This window comes from Bison bison, unplaced genomic scaffold (genome assembly GCF_000754665.1).
Source record: "Bison bison bison isolate TAMUID 2011002044 unplaced genomic scaffold, Bison_UMD1.0 scf7180017864167, whole genome shotgun sequence".
Taxonomy (NCBI): domain Eukaryota; kingdom Metazoa; phylum Chordata; class Mammalia; order Artiodactyla; family Bovidae; genus Bison; species Bison bison.
In genome coordinates, this window is record NW_011494739.1 from 7,239,294 (window position 1) to 7,262,727 (window position 23,434).

At 49.8% G+C, this 23,434-nt stretch overlaps 1 protein-coding gene across 1 annotated transcript in view; it reads left to right on the top strand.

Moving 5' to 3' along the window:
* The window catches only part of CDH4 (cadherin 4, type 1, R-cadherin (retinal)), a 621,238-nt gene that overhangs the window by 494,482 nt on the left and 103,322 nt on the right, over positions 1–23,434 (top strand). Inside the window, exon 10 of the mRNA XM_010841909.1 lies at positions 22,271–22,444. Within this exon, the coding sequence (XP_010840211.1) occupies positions 22,271–22,444 (174 nt within the window). The remainder of the gene's footprint in view (positions 1–22,270; positions 22,445–23,434) is intronic.

Below are 23,434 nucleotides of genomic sequence, written 5' to 3' on the forward strand. Positions count from 1 at the left end.
CACCTCTGACCTCCCGCCTTCCCAGGCAGAGCTGCCCACAGGCCCCATCAGCTTGGTGCATGGTCATCAGCACCCTGACGGTCAGTTCCTTTGCGAACAAGGGCCTCGTGGCTCCATTTCTCACTGGGCACCTCTCCTGCCTAAGCTTGTAGCCCCCCAGCCTGGGGGCTCCTGAGGCCTAGAGGAACGAGAAGTAAGACAGAGGCCACATGGCTGGCCAGGCAAGGCAGGCAGGGTAGCTGGTGTGAGACTGATTCAGAGAGAGGGGAGGGGGAGCAGAGAGGGTCAGGGAGGGGGAGGAACGGGAGGACGGAGAGGAGGGCGGGCGCACTTCACATAAACACACACCAGCCAGGTCCCCAGGCCCCAGCCCTCCCTCTGACTTCCCCTCTAACTTAGCTGTGTGGCTGTGTTGAGAGGATGGGAGGGGTGAACTCACCTTCCCCCAACTGCCCCCCCATCCTGAGAGACCTCTCCGCCCCGTGTGCCCCAGGACTCCAGGCCCAGACCCCTCAGCCCCCGGAAATGCCCACATTAGGTTTCCCGAGTCTGAGGGGACCAGCTCTGCTCACCTTGGCCAGCGTTTCAGCAGCTGTGTTGGCCTCAGGCTGGGGCCTGCTAGGTCAGCAGAGAAATTGCGGCCCAGAAGACCCGCATGGTGGGTCCAACTGCACGTCCATCTACATGAAGGTGGACCCGTAGGGAGGGAGAAGCCTTGGGAGGCTTTGTGGCCGTTGGTGTTATGATATGCATGTGGCTCACTAGAAAAGACACACACCAGTTAAAGCAGGACAGGCCGTCAGGGACAGCATCCATGGGTATTCCTTCAGGAAGGGCCCACAGGAAGTGGAGGGTTAGACCAGACTGACCAGATGCCTTTCTGCAGATTTGTCCAGAACCTCACAGGACTAAAGTGCTCAGCAAACCCCAGTGGGACACAGTCTGCAAGTTTCCCCAAACCTATTTGACCAAGGAACCTTCTTTACGGAAAATCTTTCAAGGCAGGTGTTCTGAGGAACTCACTTTGGAAAACTGGGGCTGTGTTTCATTTTTGTCTTATTTTTAAGCCATATTGTTAAACCACTAGGAGGTGATTTGGGTTAGAAAATCAGTGACTCGGTGGCTAGCCTTATCCTGGGAGGGGGGCTGACATCTTGAGTGCCCTCGGGGTGTGCTGAACTAAGTATTGAAACACACTTCTAACAGGGGTGCCCCTCAGACCGCGCGTCTCACCTGGAGGATGTTGAAAATCCTGAGATGAATGTGGTTTTCCGTCCCTTCCTGAGTGATCATGACCAGCCATGCCATGGTGGGCAGCATGGCCCTCGTGGGGGCCCCTCCCTGCCAGGGCCGAGCCAAGGGCAGCAGTGGAAGGCTTACATCTTGATTGCAATTGCAATACAGAAACGGAAACGGTGCCTTGTGGCCAAGGAGCAGGGCTCTCTAAAGCCCATGGATGGCCTCAGATAAAAGGCACTAATTAAAAACATAATGACACCTTTTGTCAAGAATGTTAATGAAGTGATTTCTGAGGCAGTTAATCCCCAGATCTTCCAAGAAGGTGACTGCAATTAGACAATCCCCAGGATGCGTGCCCCTCCAACCCCATGGCAGGCGGGGCCGAGAAGCACCTGATCTGCAGATTCCATGCCCCAGGTTAAGGGCATCGGCGGGGTGACTAAGGGGCCGCACCCAGAACACATGGCACGTGACCGTGCAGGCAGTGGGCACGTCCCTGCCACCCTCCTGAGCCGCTCCTTCCCTGTCTATTTCCCATCACCTTCGTTGCTAAGGGCTCCGTGCCTCCTATCTTCAAACCCAAAGAGCCCTGCCCTGACTTTCTAGGACCCGCCCCTAAGTGTGTCCACATCGATCCTCACAGCATCTCCAGCAGTGGGCGCTGTCACTGTCCCCGCTTTACAGGTGGGGAAGCTGAGCTATGTGACTGCAGCCTCTTGCTGCATGGGAGAACTGATATTCTGGAAAGGAGTAAATAAGGGACTTTCTAGGCACAGCTGAGCCCAGCATCATAACAGAGCCTGGCTGCCCTGGATTGTCTGTTTGGATCGAGCTCCTCCAGCTTACCAGCTGATGTTCTGGGACAAGCATACTACCTCTCTGAGGCTTATTACTCTGGAAAATGGGACAGCAACACTGCCTACATCCCACCCAAGGGTTAAGAGGATTACGTGGGATGATGTGAGGTCAGGCAAGGTGCAGACTCTATGAGAGCATTGTCCCCAAAGAGGTGAAAAATAGTAGATCTTATTGCTGTCATTGGCATGGTCCCAGCCCTCTGAGTCCTTTGCTCATCTCAGCCACTGGGTCCTCACAAGGGTGGTGCCTGGGAGGACAGGGAGGAGACCGGTGTGGGACACTGGCTGATGCACCCTTACAAAGCGGTGCCGACCTTTGAACAGTGTCACTCTGTGTAAATGGATTAAGGTAATCCAGATGGCTGGTGTCCTTAGTCACTTCCCAGAAGCAAATGTCAGTCTTCTCCAGGGGAAGGTATCATGCCAGACCTCAAATTATATCTGTCTTCTTTTGTATATTTCTAGCACTCAACCGAAAATGACTGGAGGAACAAAATAAGATAACTAAAAATTAAAAGGAAAAGCAGATGATAATCAAAGACCCATGGCGTAGATTTACAATTATATTATTAATTATAATCATTAAAAATAGATTAACTCTTGTACTTGGAAAAAAACAAACTGACAATATATTTTTCAAAATCTATCCATATGCAGCTTACAGGGCTTCCCTTATAGCCCAGTCAGTAAAGAATTTGCCTGCAATGCAGGAGACCTTGATTCAATTCCTGGGTCAGGAAGATCCCCTGGAGAAGGAAATGGCAACCCACTCCAGTATTCTTGCCTGGAGAATTCCATGGACAGAGGGGTGCCTGGCAGACCACATTCTAAGGGGTCTACAGTCCATGGACTCACAAGAGTAGGACAAAACTTAGCGACTAAACCACCACCACGCAGCTTACAAAAAATATGTCTAAAAAGCGTAAGGACATAGAAAAGCTTGAAGTAAAAGCATGGGGGCAGGGAAATACCAGGCAAATAAACAAGTATGAAATTAATGGTAAATTTTAACTAACATCTGTGAGTAAACAATAGAACATGCAGACAAAATATCAGTAAGGAAATGGAAGATTAGGAGCACAGAATGAAGAAGTCTGACCTTGGCGAAATGTACGTAAAGCACAGAAACCAACTGCTGCTAAATACAGATTGTTTACAAGGATACTCAGAATATTTACAAAAATTAGCCAAACGTCAAGCAAACTTCAAAATGCTTCAGAAGTTTAGAATCAAAATGTAGTTTCTGTTCTTCTTACCACAGAACAATTAAACTAGAAATCAATAAAAAAGAAAATTACTGAAAAAAGCCCCATAAATTTGAAAGTTAAGTAGATGCCTTCTTATTAACCCTTGGGTAGAAAATAAATCACATGGAAATGGGAGAATATTTTGAACTGAGTAATAAAACTAGTTGGGATGTATTAATCACTGAAGTCATGCCAGATGGAAATGTTTAGCTTTAAATACATATATTACAAGATAAAGAATGCAGAAAATCAACAATTTTAACACTTATCTCAAGAAATTATAAAAATGGGAAATGAAATACAAAGTAGAAAGAAGGGAATAATAAAACAAAGAGGAGAATATAATGAAATAGAAAATAATAGAATCAACAAAGGCAGAAGTTGGCTCAGCTTAGTAGTTTAACCACTAAACTGTAGACTAAGAAAAAACCTGAAAATAAGTCCTATCTAGAAAGACAAGAGAACCTCATGACCAATCACACAGACATTAGAAAGGTCCCTTGAGGACATTATATATAATTTATACCAATATATTTGAAAACAAAGATGGAATAGGTAACATTCTAGAATATAAAATTTACCAAAATTAACATGAAAGGAACATCTGAACTGTTTTATTATTGTGAATAAATTTTTAGTTCAGATTTTTATCACACACAAAAAATTACTCTCACCATAATGGCTCCACTGATAAGTTTTACCCAAGCTATAAGGAGTTAAAACTCATCCTACAAGAGGGATGGCTTCCCCAACCAAATGGGGACCATGTTGAAACCAACAGGAACTTTTCCCAAAGCCAGCAAGGACCTTGAAAGAACAACGAGAGAGAGGATCATTACATGCCTGTCCACTCAGAATAGATGGGAAAAAATCCTAAGCAAAATTTTAACACACATGAATCCACCCATGCTTACATGGGATAAACAATGGCCACATTTGTCTGTTTCAAGAAATTAAGATTTGGTTTAACACTTAAACATTAACCCAAGTAATGCAAAATAGAATAAACATCACATGATCATCTGAAGAGTAATTGTTAAATTTAACTTCCATTCAAGATGAAACTGTTCAGCAAATGAGGAAAAGAAACAGTTCTTAATCTCACAGAGCATCTATAGCAAACATCTGAACTACAGTTGAAATACTCAAAGCCTTCCTTGACTTCAAAAATAGGACAAGGACACTCTTACATCACACACCAGAGCTTCAAGCCAGTGAGTTTAGGCAAGAAAAAGAAATCGGAATAAACAGAACTAGCATTATGTGTAGCTTATATCGTGAATGTAGAAAATCCAAAATAATCTCTGGCTAATTTATTGGAATTAATGAATGATGTTAGCAAGGATGCTGGATGTAAAAGTGATTGCATCTTCACAGACTGCAGGAGATAGTTAAGGACAGGGAAGCCTGGCATGCTGCAGTACATGGGGTCGAAAGAGCTGGACACGACTGAGCAAGTGAACAACAACAACAGACCAGGAATAGTTAGAAAATAAATTCTGAACCAGATACCGACTACAATAGCATTAATTATACAAGACCCTTACATATTACTGAGAGCAATTTTTTTCTGTTTGGCTGCACTCTGCAGCTTGTGGGATTTTAGTTCTCACACCAGGGATTGAACCCGGCTCCTTGGCAGTGAGAGCATGAAGTCCTAACCCCTGCATCACCAGGGAATTCCCTACGTATTACTGAGAACACTTAGAGATCTTTGAAAATAGAGGGATACACCCTGTTCATAAGAGGCTTAATGTTATGGTGATGTCAATTCTACCCAAAGGTTTCTATAGATTTAACACAATCCCAGCAAAAATCCAACATGTTTTTTCTTTGCTTTTCTATAGAAAGGCTAAGAGCTGACTTTAAATTTTTAAACAGAAATACAAAGGGCTTCCCTGGTGGCTCAGTGGTAAAGAATCTGCCTGCGATGCAGGAGACACAGGAGATGTAGGTTCAATCCCTGGTTTGGGAAGATCCCCTGGAGGAGGCTTGGCAACCCACTCCAGTATTCTTGCCAATCCCATGGACAGAGAAGCCTGGTGGGCTACAGTCCATGGGGTCTCAAAATGTTGTACACAACTGAATGACTGAGTGCACATGTGGGAATAACCTAGAACGACACAAAAATAGGAGGACTGGGTGTTTCAGACATCAGGACTCCAGATAAACCACACCAGTTTCTCAGCCTCACCACTGCAGGTACTGCAGATCATCTCTGATGTGGGGCAGCCCTGTGCACTGTGGGATGTTTGCCAGCATCCCTTGCCCACTCCAGGTGCTAGCAGCACCCCACCACCCCTGTTTGCAACAAAGCTGTCTCCTGTCATCGCCAGATGTTCCCCAGGAGCCCCATCTGAGAGCCGCAGAACTAGTCATTAGATGGTACTGTCTGAGGTCAAACAAATGGAACAGAATCGTCCAGAAAAAATATTTAACATTTTGGAAAGTCTTATCTTCATGGAAGCCTTCCCTGATAGCTCAGTTGCTAAAGAATCTGTCTTCAACGCAGGAGACCCCAGTTCAATTCTTGGGTTGGGAAGATCCTCTGGAGAAGGGATAGGCTACCCACTCCAGTATTCTTGGGCTTCCCTTGTGGCTCAGCTGGTAAAGAATCCGCCTCCAGTGTGGGAGACCTGGGTTTGATCCCTGGTTTGGGAAGATCCCCTGGAGAAGGGAAAGTCCACTTCAGTATTCTGGCCTGGAGAATTCCATGGACTGTATAGTTCATGGAGTCGCAACGAGTGGGATACAACTGAGCAACTCACTTTCACTTTCATCTTCATGGAGGTTTAACTTTTATACAACACAATTCACCAACTTCACATAAATGACTTGATTTACCTTGTCAAATACACACAGTGCCAACACTGGATTTTTCATGAGTGGCGCTGGATGGCAGAGGCCAGTAAACTGCAGCTCACAGGTCACATCTGACCTGCCACCTGCCTGCTGATGCCTGCAAGCTAAGAATGGCTTCTGTAATTTCAAATGGTTGTATAAGCACTTAAATTAATATCCTCGACTTTGCTTCTTGACCTGCAATGTCTAAACTACTTAACTGTGTGACCCTTTAACAACAAAAATTGCCCAGCCTACTTAGAATACTGGAGGAGGACTGTCTTTTCCATAAGTGATGCTGGGCCAGTGGGGTACCCTAAAGGGGAAAAGTCAAGTGACCCCTGTGTTGTGCTTAGTCACTCAGCCACGTCCGAGTCCTTGCAACCCCATGGACTGCAGCCTGCCAGGCTCCTCTGTCCCTGGGGATTCTCCAGGCAAGAATACTGGAGTGGGCTGCCGTGCCCTCCTCCAGGGGATCTTCTAAACCCAGGTCTCCCTCATTACAGGCAGATTCTTTACCAACTGAGCCACCAGGGAAGTCCCAAGTGACCCCTACCCCCATGCTACATCCCGATCAGTTCCAGGTGAATTGTAACTCTGAGTGTGCAAGACAAAGCAGACAAATAGAAGAGAATCGGAAGTGGTGTGTGGGGAAAGCTCTCATATGTGATGAAGTACAGAGACTACAGCAACGGTTGATGATTTGACTTCCGGAAAAATGAGAATCTACTTATCACTACTTAAGAAAGCGGAAAGACTGTAAAGCAATTATCCTTCAATTAAAGATAAATAATTTTTTAAGTGAAAAGATAAACCGGAGATGAGAGAGGATATTTGTGACACTTAATGATTGACAGGGCTTCCCTGGTGGCTCAGATGGTAAAGCGTCTGCCTGCAATGCTTGAGACCGGGGTTCAATCCCTGGGTCAGGAAGACCCCCTGGAGGAAGAAATGGCAATCCACTCCAGCACTCTTGCCTGGAAAATCCCATAGATGGAGAAGCCTGATAGGCTACAGTCCATGGGGTCACAAAGAGTCAGACACGACTGAACGACTTCACTTTCACTTTCAGTGATTGACAAAGAGGCACGTCCTGAATATAGATGAGTGTGCAAGCTCGGTCGTGTCCGATTCTTTCTGACCCTGTAGACTGTAGCCCACCAGACTCCTCTGTTCGTAGGGTTTCCAGGCAAGAATACTGGAGTGGGTTGCCATTTCCTTATCCACCTGAATATAGAGAGAGCTTCAAATCACTATGTAAAGACAGATAACCTGATAGGAGAAAAATTAAAAAACAACAAGCTGTCCGTGAAAGACCCACCCGCCTGGTGGTGGGCCAGTGTGAAGACATGTCAACCTCAGCAGAGCAATGCAGATAAAAGCCAAAAACCTACCAGAATGACTAGCCTTTGAAAGACTGGCAGTACCAGTTCTCACATTGGTGAGAACGTGGAGAAGTGGCACTCCCATGTGCTTGGTGAGGATGCATTAAGGTACAGCCTCTCCAATAGCAATCAGCTTTTCCACTTAAATTTGAATATACCTTGGCCTAGTTGAGAAGAACTGTTCCTCTTCTCACACCTCTGACACCAAAGCTGTAGGTTTTCTACCCCAGCCAATCCTCTGACTTTCCATGGACACCAACTGGGTGTTCTCTAATTTAATTCAATTCTGACCCTCGCAGCCCAGAGTCAGCACAGACCGTGAGGCTCAGGGCTCAGTCCACAAACCTACTTCCTGTCACATGTGGGTCACAAGTGATGAGTCTCCTCCTGGTTACTCGCTCCTGTCCAACTCAGTTCTCACCGCCCACACCTCTGGTCAATCATTTGCTACAAAGGTTCGCAGAATTGGGGGCAGCACACACTTACTCTTCCTGGTTTATCATGAAGGAATGTCCAGGTCAAGCACTACGTAGGGGGAGGTCCAGACGGATCGCAAATGCAAGGGCTTCTATCCCCGTGGTGATGGGTGCACCACCCTCCTGCCACATGGATGTGTTCACCAACCCAGAAGTTCTCCACACCCAAGAGTTCAGGGATTTTTATGGAGGCTTCATCCCGCAGGCACAATCCATGAACTCAACTTCTCAACTCAGTCCCTCTCCCCTCCCCAGAGGACAGAGTGGGCAGGGAGGCTGACAGTTCCAAGTTCCTAATCATGACTCCAACTTTCTGGTGACCAGCCCCCTCCAGGATCCCACCCAGAGTCACTTCACTAGAACAAAAAATGCTCTATCACCCAGGAAATTCCTAGGGACTTAGGAGCCATGGGTAAGGTACCCCGTCAATCCATCACTGCAGAGGTTGCAAGGGTTTCAAGAGCTCTGTGTCAGGAATGAGGAGCAGAGACCAAGTGTGTATTTTTCATCATGCGCTGGTCAGGTACAAGCCCAAAGGAAGTATGTGCCCATTCATACCAAGAACTCTGCACCAGAATCTGATGAACCTGAAAAGAACCCAAAGGCTCATCAGCATTAGGTTGGTTAAGAATCTGGTGGTGGCTTCCTGCAGTGAAATTCTGTGTAGCTGCAAAAATGAACAGGGTAGGCAAATCCCACAGACATGCATCGAGGGATAGAGGGCCGGGAAATGCAGATGTGGTCCAGACGTGGACAACATGGAGTGTGTGTACAACCTCACAGAGGAAGCAGGAGGAGGCAGGCCTGGGGGGCTTTGAGGAATGAGTGGGGGGACCTGGGCCAGGTGTTCATTCTGTTCTCATTCCTGTGTTTGTTTACTGAAGTTGCAAGCACTTTCCCACAGGTCCTTTATACTTCACAATTTCAAAGCATCTTTTCAGTGCATGCAGAGGGCTTTCTGGCTGGGTTTGGAAAGGTGGGGAGTTCAAGGGGGACACCGCAAGTGGGAGTTCTGCTGGTAGAAGGTTCTAGAAACACAAAGGGAAAGTGTTAATCCCTCAGTCATGTCCGACTCTTTGTGACCCCGTGGACTGTAGCCTGCCAGGCTCCACTGTCCGTTGAATTCTCCAGGGAAGAATACTGGAGTGAGTTGCCCATGTCCTTCTCCAGGGGATCTTCCTCACTCAGGGATCAAACCCGGGTCTCCTGCATTGCAGGCAGATGCCCTGGTCTGATCCACCAGGGAAGTCAAAGGGTCTGCTTCAAAGGAGCCATACCTTAAAAGTCCCAAGAAACTCTCATGAAAGGAAACTTGAAGCGAATCCCCGGAGGAGGGCGCAAAGGGAGCCCCTAATTTCCCGGTTCCGTAAATCCCTGCTCTCTCGTGTCAGGTCCCATCAAGCACGGTCTCCCTCGTCCGTCATTTCAGCGACTCTCAGGGAGCGAGCAAAAGCAGCTTTATGGTCAGGTGAACCATAAACTCCTGGCAACCTCTCCCTTTCCTCTCCCTTCTTAGCAACCATTTAAAGGCGGTCTTTTTGTGGGTAATACCAGCAGGGCTGGAATCTGGAAGAAGGTTTTTGAGTGCAGTCTTGCAGGAAAGCTGATAGCAATTCAATTAGAAAATGCAAATGAGGTCACATATTTCCCACGGGAGAGCTGCATCGCCCCCAAGGAATTGGAGCGATGTTCGGCCTCACAGTCGATACTGAGATCAAGTTCTCGCACTCTCGTCATCTGGCTGGCTATGCAGCACTTGAAAGTGTCAATGGGACCTGTGGGTATACTTTGCAAAAGAGGAAACTGTTGTTTATGAAACTAATATTAGATTGTAGAGTGTGTCAGCATCTATGAAAGATAAACTCAGTCGCACGTTATCCCGTGCCCAGGCCCAGATGCCAAAGCGCCATCTTTCCCTGGGATTTCCACCTCCCCAAGTGTTGGGCTGAACTGTGCCCCCAGCGTTTCTGTGTGGAAGTCCTAGCCCACAGTTCCTCAGAATGGGACCAGGTTGTCAGACGTAGTCAGTTCCAGTGAGGTCCTCGGGGCAGAGGGACCCTAATCCTACAGGACTGGTGAACTTATTAAAGAGGAAATTTGAACACAGACACAGTCCTAGGCGCTTCCCCTATGGTGCAGCAGTAAAGAATCTGCCTGCCAATGCAGGAGATGCAAGTTCGATCCTTGGGTCAGGAAGATCCCCTGGAGGAAGAAATGGAAACCCACTCCAGTATTCTTGCCTGCAGAATCCCATGGACAGAGAAGCCTGGCAGGATACAGTCCATAGGGTCGCAGAGTCAGACGCGACTGAGTGACTAAGCACAGCACGACAGCACAGTCCCGGGCAGAACCTGTGTGAAGATGAAGACAAGGATGGAGGTGACCTTTCTGCAAAACAAGGATACTGCCAACCACCAGGCTCCAGGAGAGGGGCCTGGGGCAAGCCTCTCACTTGGCCCTGCGGAGGGACTGCCCTTCCCACACCTGGTCTTGGCCTCTGGCCTCCAGAACCATGACATGAGTGTCTGCCGTGGAAGCCCCTGTCTGTGGTGAGCCCAGGACAGTCAGTCACTGGGGATGTTGCCAGTGCCTTCCAGCTGAGGTGGAGACCCGACCCCAGGGGTGGAGACACACACCATCCGTGTAGCCTCCTGAAACTGGATGAGAGTTCAGAGCTTCCAGTCCTCTTCTCGCCGCTGCTCGGGTCTCCAGTCCCAGCGAGGACATCTTGCCAAGACCACAGGTGTTAAAGCCCCACCCCCACAGTCTGCCTCTGTGAGTAAAAGGAGCACATCTGTATCACAGACACCCAGATCTGTGACAGGACACGGAATGGAGAGGACCTGGCTGAGAAGCAGTTTCTGAGACACACCCCGCCCCCGGCAATGAGGCCCCCAAGGAAAGGCTGGCCCCCGAGCAGCCCTTCATGAGCGCCAGAGGACCAGCACCCATGACTTAACCCCTACGCTGCCCACTTGGGAGTTTTAACCAAAGGGGGCCAGTGGAGCTGGAACAGTGCCACCTTGGGAAAGCGCGTGAAGGCCATCAGGTGGAGCCCTGGAAGCAGAGTGTGCACGCACCTTCAGAAAGTAGCAAGACGGTCCTTCTATGCTTTTCCAAAAGGTGGCCCCCACGTGACAGAAGCAGCGACTCCCGGTGTGGCCAATACAGGACAGTACGGCCGGCGAGTGAGCAGACTGCTGTCCACGTGCTTGTTCTCCAGGGCCTGGCAGCCACGTTAATGCATGATGGTGAGCTCGGTGCTTCAGGCACAGGCTTGACTGCCTGGGAGAACCGAGTGTCCATGTCACAGACCCACATAGACTGCCAGAAAGGAAATCCGTGGTGACCACAGCCGACTGGCCCCGCCAACGATGGGTGATCAGTGTTAGACCTCAGTGGGTGCACAGTGCTCCCCAGAAATCCACAGCTGTTCACTCTGCAAGTGCAGAGGCAGGAGTGAGTTCTAACCCCTGGAAGCTGCAGGGGGAGCGCTCCCAGCTTCCCCGGGGTGAGCAGGAGTGACACGGTGGAGAAGGGCCAACTCGGACCACATTTCAGGCTGCTGACGCCCTTGAACGAGTGCCAGGGTCTTCATTTTGCAGAGGAGAGGTGCCCGGGGTGCAGGCCCAGGGAGAAATGACAATCATTGGTCACTTTCCCCGGCCTTTCTTGGGAGTAGGGGATGGCCCAGGGCTGGGCCGGTAGAAGGCAGAGGCTGCTGGTCTGTCCAGGGAGCCAGGAGTGCGACATCTGAGTCGAGAGCGGAGATAGGAGAAGCAGGTAGAGATGGGAGCACCCTCAGGCTAGGGGAGCACCCTTAGGCAGAGCCCAGGTCAGGTGGCCCTTGGTGAGGAATTTGTGTCTATTCTAAGATGTGTCGGCGTTCCAGGGGGCCTGAGAGCAAGGGTGGGAGGGTGAGGCTTTTTCTGCAGCAACCTTGGCTTGGCCAGCACCATGCCCGGCCTGCTTCCTGCTGTGTCTCTGCTGCGAGAGAGGCAAGGAGTGGGCGCTGGTCAGGGCTGGTTTACTAAGCGGGATGAAGGCCCCCAGGGGCTGGCCCGGCTGCCTCTCCCACCCCATGGGGACCATCGTGTCTCACCACTGTGCTCTGGCTGGCCACTGTCCGTTCCCTGCTCCAGGAGGTCCCACCACCAGTACCCACCACCTGGATCCTAGCACCTCCCCCTCTCAGCTTCTCTTTTTCCTGAAAATACAAAAGCCTCAGAGGGCGGAAGCCATCCCCACCCAGCCAAGTCCACCACTCTGCCTCCTTGTTCCCATGAGGGGACACCCGTCACTTCTGCAGGACACGCCCCGGCATCCTTCATCACCTCTCCTGCAGCTGTGCAGGAGCCAAGCTGCAGGTACAAACAGGAAGAGACGAGACCCTCCCTCACCACCCACACAATGCTCATCCCGACCAAAGCCTTCCAGAATCATCCACGCTGACGAAACTGACCGTTTTTCTCACTAATTGACACCAATGTGAGTGATCCCAACCAGTTCCACCGCTTGCAACTCCAGGAAAAAGTCATACATTTTGGCTTAACTTGCTAATTTAATTTATTTATCTTCTCTTACTGTAATTGTACTTCTTTCTGTAAACTAAAGAGTAATTTCATTTACGTTGTTGCTGGCAAAACATAATTGTCCTAATTCTCTAGAGCAAGTCCCCAAGCGGGGCGCTCGGAGAAGAAGCCTGGAGTTTGGGTTGTCACAGAGGGTGGGGGTGCTCCTGGCGTCGTGTGGACCCGAGCACCCTACAAGTACACAGGATGCCCCCCAGAGCACGCCCTGCTTCCCAGGTTGGCAGTGCAGAGAGCCTGGTTTAGAGCCAGGTGGGATCAGGGGGAACTTCTCAGGCCCTGGGAGACACGTTATCTTGTGTCTTCATTTTGCGGGGGACACTAGGCTGCAGAGGGCAAGGGGTGTGCTTTGAGCGTCTGTTAGGAGAAATGAGGTTTTCAAACTACTTGAGAACACAAAGCTTCCCTGAGGATGATGGTGATGGAAACAAGTTGCCTGAAGAACCAGGGCTCAGTGGTTCCCCAGGGATGCGCCCACCCCCACAGTTCCTGACCCTGACCCTTAGGAAACAGCAGCAGTGGTGTCAGAACCGCACAGCACGGCAACATCCACCCTCCGTGTCAGGGCTTCACCTTGTGAGTGAGGAGCAGGGAGGCCGAGTTCAGACCCTAGCCGCCGTCACAGCTGTATGAACCTGGCCAGTCCTCGGACCTCTGCCCAGGTATGAGTGACGACCGTGTCAGCCCATCCCTTCCTGGGTTGTTGTGGGTACAAGTAAACGAGGCCGGGGGTTGGGGAGTCCATCCCATCCCCCACTCCACCCCACCCCCGCATTCCCCGCACACCAGGCAGAGAGTACAGAAGTGTTAGCTTCAGACTTTCCTTCCAAATATGGATACACAAAGAAATAATCATGTTGTTTCGTGCAGGAGACCTTTCTTTGCATGACTTTTATGGGAATTCTCAAAACAGTCTCCCCTTCTTAGAAGAGATGGGAAGTAAGAAATACCATAGTTGCTTTGAGGGGAGGGGGGGCAAGGATCGGGCGCTGGTCTTCCCCATTGTGTTGTGGATGTAAAAAAAATTCCACTAAGCGCCTTTTCAGAACCAAACTCATGCAAATGTTTGTTTAGAATGGCTCCCATGCTCTATTTGTTAAAGAAGGGAGCTATCTTTCTGTTGTTTTATTTTGTGTTTGTTAAATACCATTTTATTCTGTCGGTCCTTAGCTGCCATGGAAACCAGCCAGAAGGCTGCAGACAGAACCCTAGTTAAATATTTTAAATATACATGCTTGCAGGCAAACAAAATGTACCATTTTTCAAATGTATATTGAAAGGGAAGTCGGAGGTAGAGGAATGAACTATCTTATAGATTTTGGTGCCTCTCTTTTTTTCTCATGAAATCTAATTATCCTCAGTGAAAATCAGTACTAGACCTGACATTTGGGGGAGTTGGGATGGGTAGGACGCTGTTTCCTTATTTGAAGCATGTTTAACCCAAAGCTGTAAGGAAGCAATGAAAACAGGAAGGCTGGTGAATCAGAGACCAAGGAGAGAGCCATAAATAACACTGATTCTTGAGGGTGAATCTCATGCACCTATGTTCCATCACACACAGTGTGAGTCCACACGCAGACAGAGCGTGTCATCCCCTCATGTCTCATTCTGAGCACAGACCCACAAATTCTGTAACTTGGGAGCACCAAGCCCTACATCGGTCATGTTTCTGCTGGGATGGGCCACCCCCTTCCCCAATATCAGGGCCACCGAGAGGGTCCGATGAGACTGCAAGCTATCGTGGTCACTCGACGTAGGAAGGTGCAGCAGAAAGCAGGGCTGGACGCTGGTTAAAGGAAAGGGAGATACCCAGAGATGGTAGTAGAGTGAGACTCACGGGCACAGGTTGACTTCTGTGATGAAAAAGAAGCACCTCCAGCCTAATCAGGGCTCCCAGGGCCTTCCACCTGAGGACTTCCTCTCCCCGCATCTCCCAGGAAATTCAGTGCAGGTCCTGGTCCCAGACCTCTGACCCTCAGCTGTGCATCCACCACCCAGAGAGGTGCTGGCACATGGCTCCCAGGCACATGGCCACCCTAGAGACCAGAGAGCAGAGAAGACTAGCAGGTTAAAGAACAGGATTCCCTGTTGCCTGCATCATCCCTCCATTATCTGCTTATGCAAATTGCAGCCACAGGCTCCAGCCTCACAGAAGCCTTATCTCTCGGCATTAAGGGTCCGGGGTTGCACTGCCCATTAAGGTGGTGGAATGTGTGGGGCACCTTCCCCAGGAGGAGCTGCCCAGGGTGGTGAGAGCCCACTATCACCTCTGGGGGGAGGGAGCCCACCCTGCGCCCCTTGATTAAGAAGCGTCCTTGTGGACATCAGGGTTACCTGCCTGGTGGACAGGTCCCACAGGGAGCTAGCTTGAACATTTTCTAATAAATTTAGCCTTTGTTGAATCGGGTGGACTTGTGCTTATGCTATTCTCTCAAAAGTGGGGGGAGGGCTTCGCTAATAGCCCAGTGGTAAAGAATCCACCTACCAATGCAGAAGACACAGGTCCATGAAGATCCCACATGCCACGGAGCAACTAAGCCCATGTGCTGTAACTACTGAGTCTGTGCTCTAGAGCCAGGGAGCCACAACTACTGAGCCCATGTGCCCCAACTACTGAGGCTGGCATGCACCCTAGAGCCCATACTCCCCAAGAAGAGAAGTCACTGCAATGAGAAACTCGTGCACCGCAACTGGAGAGTACCCCCCCACCACCTGCCACATCTAGAGAAAAGCCCGCATAGCAACGAAAACCCAGCACAGCCAAAAATAAATAAATAACTTTTAGTGGGGGAAATTTATGGCACTGAGGCAGAGCAGCCTGGGACCCAACAACTTCGTGCAATGGCTGTGGGGGCATCAGGCTTCATCTGTGACCCCGTCCTTGAAGGGCGGGGTGACTGGGCGCTCTTAAGAAACACACCATGGTCTGGGAGTTTTTAAGCCACCTCCAGATCCGCGTCGTCCCCTGAGGGCAGAGGCCTCTGGGGAGCCATCTTCTCTGGAGGACAGTGGAGCTCACTGCACTTTGCTGAAGGGCCAGGCACCCACATGTGATGACCAGGGCTTGTGTCCCGGGCCCTGCTCCCTGTCCACCTGCTCCAGTCACAGCCAAGGGCCCCAGGACCCAGACTGGCTCATGGTGGGACCCTCACCTTCACTCCCATCACTGGGAAAGGTGAATATTCTCCACTTACCCACTGCTAACCATCCTCAATCCAGAACGGCCAAGAAGGAGTTTCTACATTGGAGACAGAGCCTGGGTTGTTTGTATTCCCTGCTCACTTCTGAGTGTTCTATGAGTCACCTATTTGCTTATACTTGGCTCGTCATAGTTCTGTGTTCCTACTAGTGAGTGGTTGGATAACAGGAACATATAACCAATTATAAGTTTTTGCATATAGATCGGAGGAGAAGCGTATGACTATCGTCCTTCCCTGATACTTTCCTCTCTCTCATTTTTTTTCCTTTTTGGAAAAAAAGGAAGGAAAAAAGAAGCGATAATTTAAAACCTGCCCCAGGATAGTTTTGCATTATTCATCTTTCACTTGTGAACGATGATGGGAGGGAAATGACCCAGCTTCTTCCTGGTGTCGGCAAGTCCCTGAAGACCTCACCGGGGAGTCGCTCTCAATTACGCTCATAATCAGACTCAGAGGACAACCTCGTTGAAAGGAGAGCAGAGCTGGGCAGACGAAGGGCTGCAGGAACTTAAGAAAATGAGACGGTGTGCCCGGTGAGGAGCTGGGGAGAAAGCCACCTCGGGGAGATGGGCACAAGGGTCACTGCTGGGCTCCAGGTTTGGGCTTAGTGCAGGGAGAGGGTAGAAAGTGATGATTTTGGTGGGGGGCATCGTGCAGCTTGTCTGTGGACTTGGGGCCATGGCCTTCCCTTGAGAAAGGAGGACAGTCCTTGTCCTCCTGCATCCCTTTCTCTCCTGAGTTCATTGAAGTGTGTTCCTGAGTGTGAGGGTGCATCCCTTTATTCCTGGACAGAGGATGCTACACCTGAGATTGGTCCAGAAACCCTGCCAAGAGAAAAGCACTGAGCCCAGAGACAAGGTGACCTGGAAGGATCTTAGACCCTGTCCTGGGCACCCCAGACCCCCAAGAGCCACAGGCAGAGCGGGATTCACACCTCTCCAGGGGGGACCAGCCCAAGCAGCCACACAGGCACTGGATGTTTTCTTTACAGAGTGTGTGTCTATTGAGGATGCGACCCTGTAGTTCACCTATATCGTTCGGGAGTGAGACCACCTAACCTCCCCAGATTGTGACCTGAGGCAGACGCTCCCCACCTCTGGCCCATAGCCCAGCTGCCCCCAGAGCTCATCTGGCCCCTGGAGAGGGAAACAGAGGCCCAGGGGAAGTAAAAGACTCACTCAGGGCCCAGGCCTGGTGCAAGGACACCCGCCCACCCCCCACCGGCCCTGGGGAAACTCCTCTGGGCAGCTCACCGTTTCAGAGCCTCCTCAGCAGAAGAATCCAGTGCTGAGCCCGATCGATTAAGGCTCAGTGGGAGAGGCCATCTCAAAGGAGAGACGCTTTGTAAATAAGAGCCGTTTAAGGAGCAGGCAGACTCAGGGCTTCACAAAAGAGTGTCCAGTCTCTGCGTTGTCTATGCCTGGGAGCCATGGTCCCCACCCTCATCTGCCCTCTTGGGGAAAGGCCATACCTGCGGGCAGGACAGCCCTAGCCCCTCCAGATGTCCCTGTAGAAGCCCACCTGCCACCCCATCCTAGGTCAGGGCTCTAAGGGTCCCCAGAGCCAGCAGACTCCACCCAGACTCACAGGACAGAGGTGCAGGGGGTGATGTATAGAATGCAGGGGAACCGCGTCAGGATTCAAATGCCACCCCCCCGCCCCCGTCCGCTGCACACCATCTCCACAGCCGCCAACTCTGCAGGCAGGTGGGCTGGATCGACGGTCCAACCAGACCACCAGGAGATTTCCTCAGTGCTCGCTGTTCTGCAGACCTGCAGAGCAAGTGTGGCCGAATCCAAGGCCAGCCCAGCAGTCAGGAACCTCCCCCTACCAGTTATAAGGCCTCTGACTTAAGCTGAAGTGTCTGTAAGGAACCAGTGATATGGGCTTGGTCACCAGGTCAGGGCCGGGCTGTTGGTTCTGAGAAAGTTGTGACACCTTATGTACAGAGAGAGAGACATACAGAGCACACACATATGCACACATGTACACATATACATACGTGTCCGTGTCCATACATGCATGTGCCTATATAGGCCTGGACATGAACACGCATATGTGTGGTTTTTAGTAACGGGAGCACAGAGGCCACATTCATGTCTCACCTGACATCCACCATCATGGCTCAGAAGCACCATCATGGCTCAGAAGCACTGGTGACCTTGGCGCATGGGGAAATGCCTGTTATCCGCTCAGAGATGCTCTCCAGAGAGGCTACAGTGTAATTTCCCATCTGTGTGATTGTGCATCTGGGTTTGCAAGCCATGATCTGAGTGGCCCAAGGTTATTGCAGGTCCAGAAGCGAGCACTCGCCCGTGGGCAATGGCTCGTCCATGTTGGCATCGGCGTCCCTCCCCCAGAGGAGCGGGTGTGTCTTCCCGTCCCGGCGAAGCTAGCTCAGGTCTGGCATCGATCTTCTCCAGATTTTGTTATTACATTTGTCTCACAGCTTTAAAATAGTAGCAAATATGTGCAATTTATTTAAACAACACTAGGGAAATTAACGCCATGGAGGCGCAGCCTCAGCAAAGGAGGATGAGGCAGGTTTTTTAAAGGAGAATAGAACAGCTCAATGAAAACCTTTCAGATCCTGAGTCTGAGATTCAGAGGCTCACGTGAGCCTTAGCAGGTGCCCAGGTAGACCTGTGTTCTCGGCACCGTGCACAGGGAGATGTGGGGGGAGCCCAGATGTCCAGTCCTCACCTCCCAGAGGTTGTGCCTGTGGCTGGGACCCCGGCCCACAAACCCTCACCGTGGTGCGAGGTGAATCTGGCTGATTCCAGCTGCTGCCCTCATGCCGACAAGCTCAGAACAAACACTGTCATGCTCCCATCTCCTGAGGCAGTTGCTGGGACAGGTGACCCTCATTTCCTGAGGGGTGAGGTCTTGCGTCTGTGGAGAGTGACAGCCCCCTGGTCCCCTGGAGGGCTCTGTAAACACACACCACAGGCATCACCCCAGAGGGCATGAGTCCGGGCTGGGATCTCACACTTTGCATTTCTAACCTGCAAGCTGACCTGCAGGGAACTCAGAGATAAACCAATGTCTTTGGGCCTCTTAGATGGGAATGTCCCTGTCTAACCAACCCACTGCATGCTGACATGAGGACTCCTAGAGGGGATGTGACCTCACGAAGAGACCCCAGAAGTGAGGGTGGCATGCAGCCAGATGCTCCACCTTGAGGCCTGACCCCCGGCACTCAGATCCTGCCTCTGACTAATGAGCTAAGAGGACTTCAGAAGCGACTTGGCCTCTCTGGGTCCCCTGGTAGAGAAGGGATGACCTTCCTGTGGCCTTGAAGGGAGGAAGGATGCAGGCAGAGACGGTGCAGAACGTTCAGTGCCCACGAAGTGCCCAGGGCACATGGAGAGCAGTCATCTGCATCCTGGCTGTCAGGGACTTCCCTAGTGGCTCAGATGATAAAGAACCTGCCTGCAATGCAGAAGACCTGGGTTTAATCCCTGGCTCAGGAAGATTCCCATGAGGAGGGCATAGCAACCCACTGCAGTATTCTTGCCTGGGAAATCCTATGGACCGAGAAGCCTGGTGGGTTACAGTCCACCAGGTCAAAATGAGTCGGACACAACTGAACCACTAACGCTTTCACTTTCTGGCTGCCGGGGAAGGGGCAACGTGCAGGCTGTTCTGCACGTTGGACCAACCTGAAAGCTGTTCTGTGATGCTCATCAAGGAGCCTAGAGACAACCCCACCATCATCATGAGAGACGCAGGGTTGGTCACAAGGCTGGGAGGATGTCAGGCTTCCTGAGAAATCAAGGCCTCGGGATGCATACACCTAGCACAGATCCTTCTGATGAAGGTGGGACGCAACCTAGGGAACCTTTTGGTTTTTAACTGCCGCAGACTCTTAAGTACGGGAATTCAACACGGAAGACAGCTGGGCCCTGGTAGGGAAAGTCCCAGAGGAGGTCTCAGTGGAATACGGTTAGCCTAGATAGGTTTTTCCGCTGATGTAGCATTAGGTTTTGCCTACAAAGGTCTGTACAGTCAAAGCTATGGTTTTCCAGTAGTTGTGTATGGATGTGAGAGCTGTTCAATAAAAAAGGCTGAACACCGAGAAATTAATGCCTTCGAGCTGTGGTGCTGGAAAAGACTCTTCAGAGTCCCTTGGACAGCAAGGAGATCATATCAGTCAATCCTGAAGGAAATCAACCCTGAATATTCATTGGAAGGATTGATGCTGAAGCTTAAGTATGAATCCTTTGGCCACATGATGCAAAAAGCCAACTCATTGGAAAAGATCCTGATGCTGGGAAAGGTTGAGGGCCCGAGGAGAAGGGGACGACAGAGGATGAGGGACTGGATGGACATGAGTTTGAGCAAACGCCAGGAGATGGTGAAGGGCAGGGAAGCCTGGTGTGCTGCAGTTCACCGGGTCTCAGAGAGACAGACACGACTGAGGCACTAAACAACAGAAAAATCAACATTAGGTTTGGGGAAGGATACAAGTTGTTGTTTTTTGTTGTTGTTGTTAAATCAGTTAGTTTTGTCTGTGTGTGTCTAACATTTCTATGCAACTTTTTTGCAAAAGGGAGTGAGGCAGGCTCTCTGTCCACAGCAGACAATACCAAGAGCAGTGGGTTCTCACTGGGTCCAGAGCTCAGCTGAGGGTGGAGGCGATGCCATGACTAGAGAAGGGCCATGTAGGGCCAGGTGCCTCCAGCCAGGCTTGGGCTATCCTGGTCTATTCTGTCTCCATACCATGAGTTCCCGTGTGCTCCTGGCTCTGAGGCTTGGAGTAAAAGGAACATCAACTGTGGAAAGTGCAGAGGCAGCCACTCGGGGCGCCGTGAAAGTGAGCCTGGAGGCCACACAGGTGCAGGCGCCACGGGTACACAGGAGTTCTTAGTTATAGAATTCCATGCACATTAGAACATCCCGAAATATAGAAAGGTAAAAGAAAGAAAGGAAAATAAAACTCACTGGTGACTAGAGAAGACCAGAGTTCACATTTCTGTGTGTTTCCTTCCAGCCTTTTCTCTACCCTTGAAAAAATCATGGGACTCATATCGCCTGTAACTTTGGCACCGTCTCTTCATTTACTATTATCGTATGGAATTTCTTCGTGTATTCAAAGAGTAACTTCTCATGACATGTAATATCCCAAAATATGAACGCAGTGCAATGCATTTAACTACTATTTACTACTATCCGAATTCCAGAATTTTTTCCTGATATTTTTACTCTTTTATATATACACACTGTTATCATAAAGACAACTACAATGAACGTCTTTATTTGTAGGGTTTTATCCACACAGTTTCACTGGGACAGGTTTTGGCTCTGGAGTTATGGGGTCAAGAGCAAGGATCTTTTCTGAGGCCCTTGAAAGTCACTGGCCAAATGCTGGTCCCAGCAGTGACGAGGTCCATGACTTCAGAACAGCCAACACCCAGACCCACTGGTTCCCATCAGGCATGGGCTCTTACCAGTCTAATTTCCATAGCAACTCTCTGAATTCAGTACTGTTATACCACCCCTACTTTTTAAAAGAAGCAGCTGAAGCTTAGAGAGATTGAGGGCCTTCCCTATGTCCACAAATCTTTGGACGAGGGTCTGTGTGACACCAAATCCCACACCCTCAATTATCAGCCCTGCTGACTCAGAGCATACACCTCAGTGCAGAGGGCTCACTTTATATACTCCATCACTGTGATGGGTGAGGAAGATACACCACTTTGGTTTGGTTTGATAACTGGAAGATGTGAACATTTTTCATGAGTTTATCAATCCTTTGTATTTATTTTGCTGTAATTATCTATTCGTGGTCTTTTTCCTGTTATAATAAAGTTCCATTTTTATTGATTTATAGGAACTCTTTATATAGTGAGGTTATTAACTCTGGTCATATTTGTTGTAAATTCATCCATAAATAAGGGTTTTAAATTAAAATATATGAGTACTTTCCTTTGTCATTTTTTCCCATTGTTTTCCTCTTTAAAAGCCCTGATCTACTTGTTAAATAGTCAGCTGTATTTTCTTTACCCCCACTCAATCTGTAATCCATTTCTTTGTACAGACGAGAGGTTTGCTAGAATTGTTCCCCCTAGCATATACCCCTACACACACACCTTTCCCAACACCATCCTGTCTTTTCCTGGATCTAGATTCCAGGGGTTTCCCTGGTGGCTCAGATGGTAAAGAATCAGCCTGCAATACAGGAGACCAGAGTTCAATCCCCGGGTCAGAAAGATCCCCTGGAGAAGGAAATGGCAACCCACTCCAGTATTCTTGCCTGGAGACTCCTATGGACAGAGGAGCCTAACAACCTATAGTCCATGGGTTTGCAAAGAGTCTAACACGACTTAGTGATTAACACACACACACACACACACACACACACAGATTCTAAGTGATGCCTTTTCCTCTGCAAAACCTAACCAGGCTCCTCTGCCTCTTTTCTCCCTTTCTGCAGAAAGGAAAGAAGAACACAGTTCCGGACCCCGTCCAGCCTCCGAAAGACACGCTGCTGCCATGGCCACAGCGCCAGAGCTCCAACGGGCTGAGAAGGCAGAAACGGGACTGGGTCATCCCACCCATCAACGTGCCAGAGAACTCGCGTGGGCCCTTCCCGCAGCAGCTGGTGAGGGTGAGTGGAGAGCCTCCTGCCTAGGGGGCTGCTCTCAGCTTTAGTCTAGGCTTCTTCTCCCAGGATGTCAAGAATTGAGCCTGATAGGCATATTTCTGGAGCCTGGGATGGCTCTGCACTGGGTGTCTGAGAAGATCAAGATTTCGCCTTTTCAGTAACAAGATCAGTATCGCACAGAACAGAAAAAAATCAGAAGGGCGGTCGCATCCTCCAGGGTGGACAGGCCTGCTCGCTTTGGGTCCTCTCTCTCCGGTCACTGTCAAGTGACAACTCTGGTGCTTGGGAAGAGATGGGACAGGAACTTGGGTCGTGGCCCTTGACCTCTGACATCTTCCTTTGATCTGTTTGTCCACACTTTTCCCCATTATGACTAAGATGCTAAATGGAGAATGATGGCTTCTCTGTGCTAACAGTGACCTTGGTGAAATCAGAGAGCCTGAGAATGAGCCTGGGGCGCCAGGGGGCAGTTCTGTGTCTTTTCCCTCGGTGTCATCTGCTCCTGACAGCCACCATGAGGTTGCTTTTCCTGAAGGAGGGAAAGACTCATTTCACAAATTCATGTTTCAATAATCAAGGCCATCAACTAGCATTTTCTCCTTCCCTTTGAATGAAAATTGCAACCCAATATGAGCAATAATTTGATAAAATGGTAGTGAGAATTCCAGTAGATAATGCCATCCATGGAGAGTGCCTTGCCCCACTCTGTTATTAAGGTGTTATCTTCATTTCTTGGCCTGATTTGTCTGTTTTGTTTCCTATTCTGTTTGATGCAAAAAGGGAGGGTGGTGTTTAATATGCAGAGATGAAGCTGCAAACTTTGCAGGGACCCTAGGTCAGATGCCCCACCACACACACATCACAGCCACAGTGACATGTCATGAACATCATCCTGCCTTCTCCACACGTGATGCTGTGACTTAAGAAATATATAGTTTGGTGTTCATCCCCATTATTCACCAGAACCCCTAAAGCCTATGCAGTTTCCTAAAA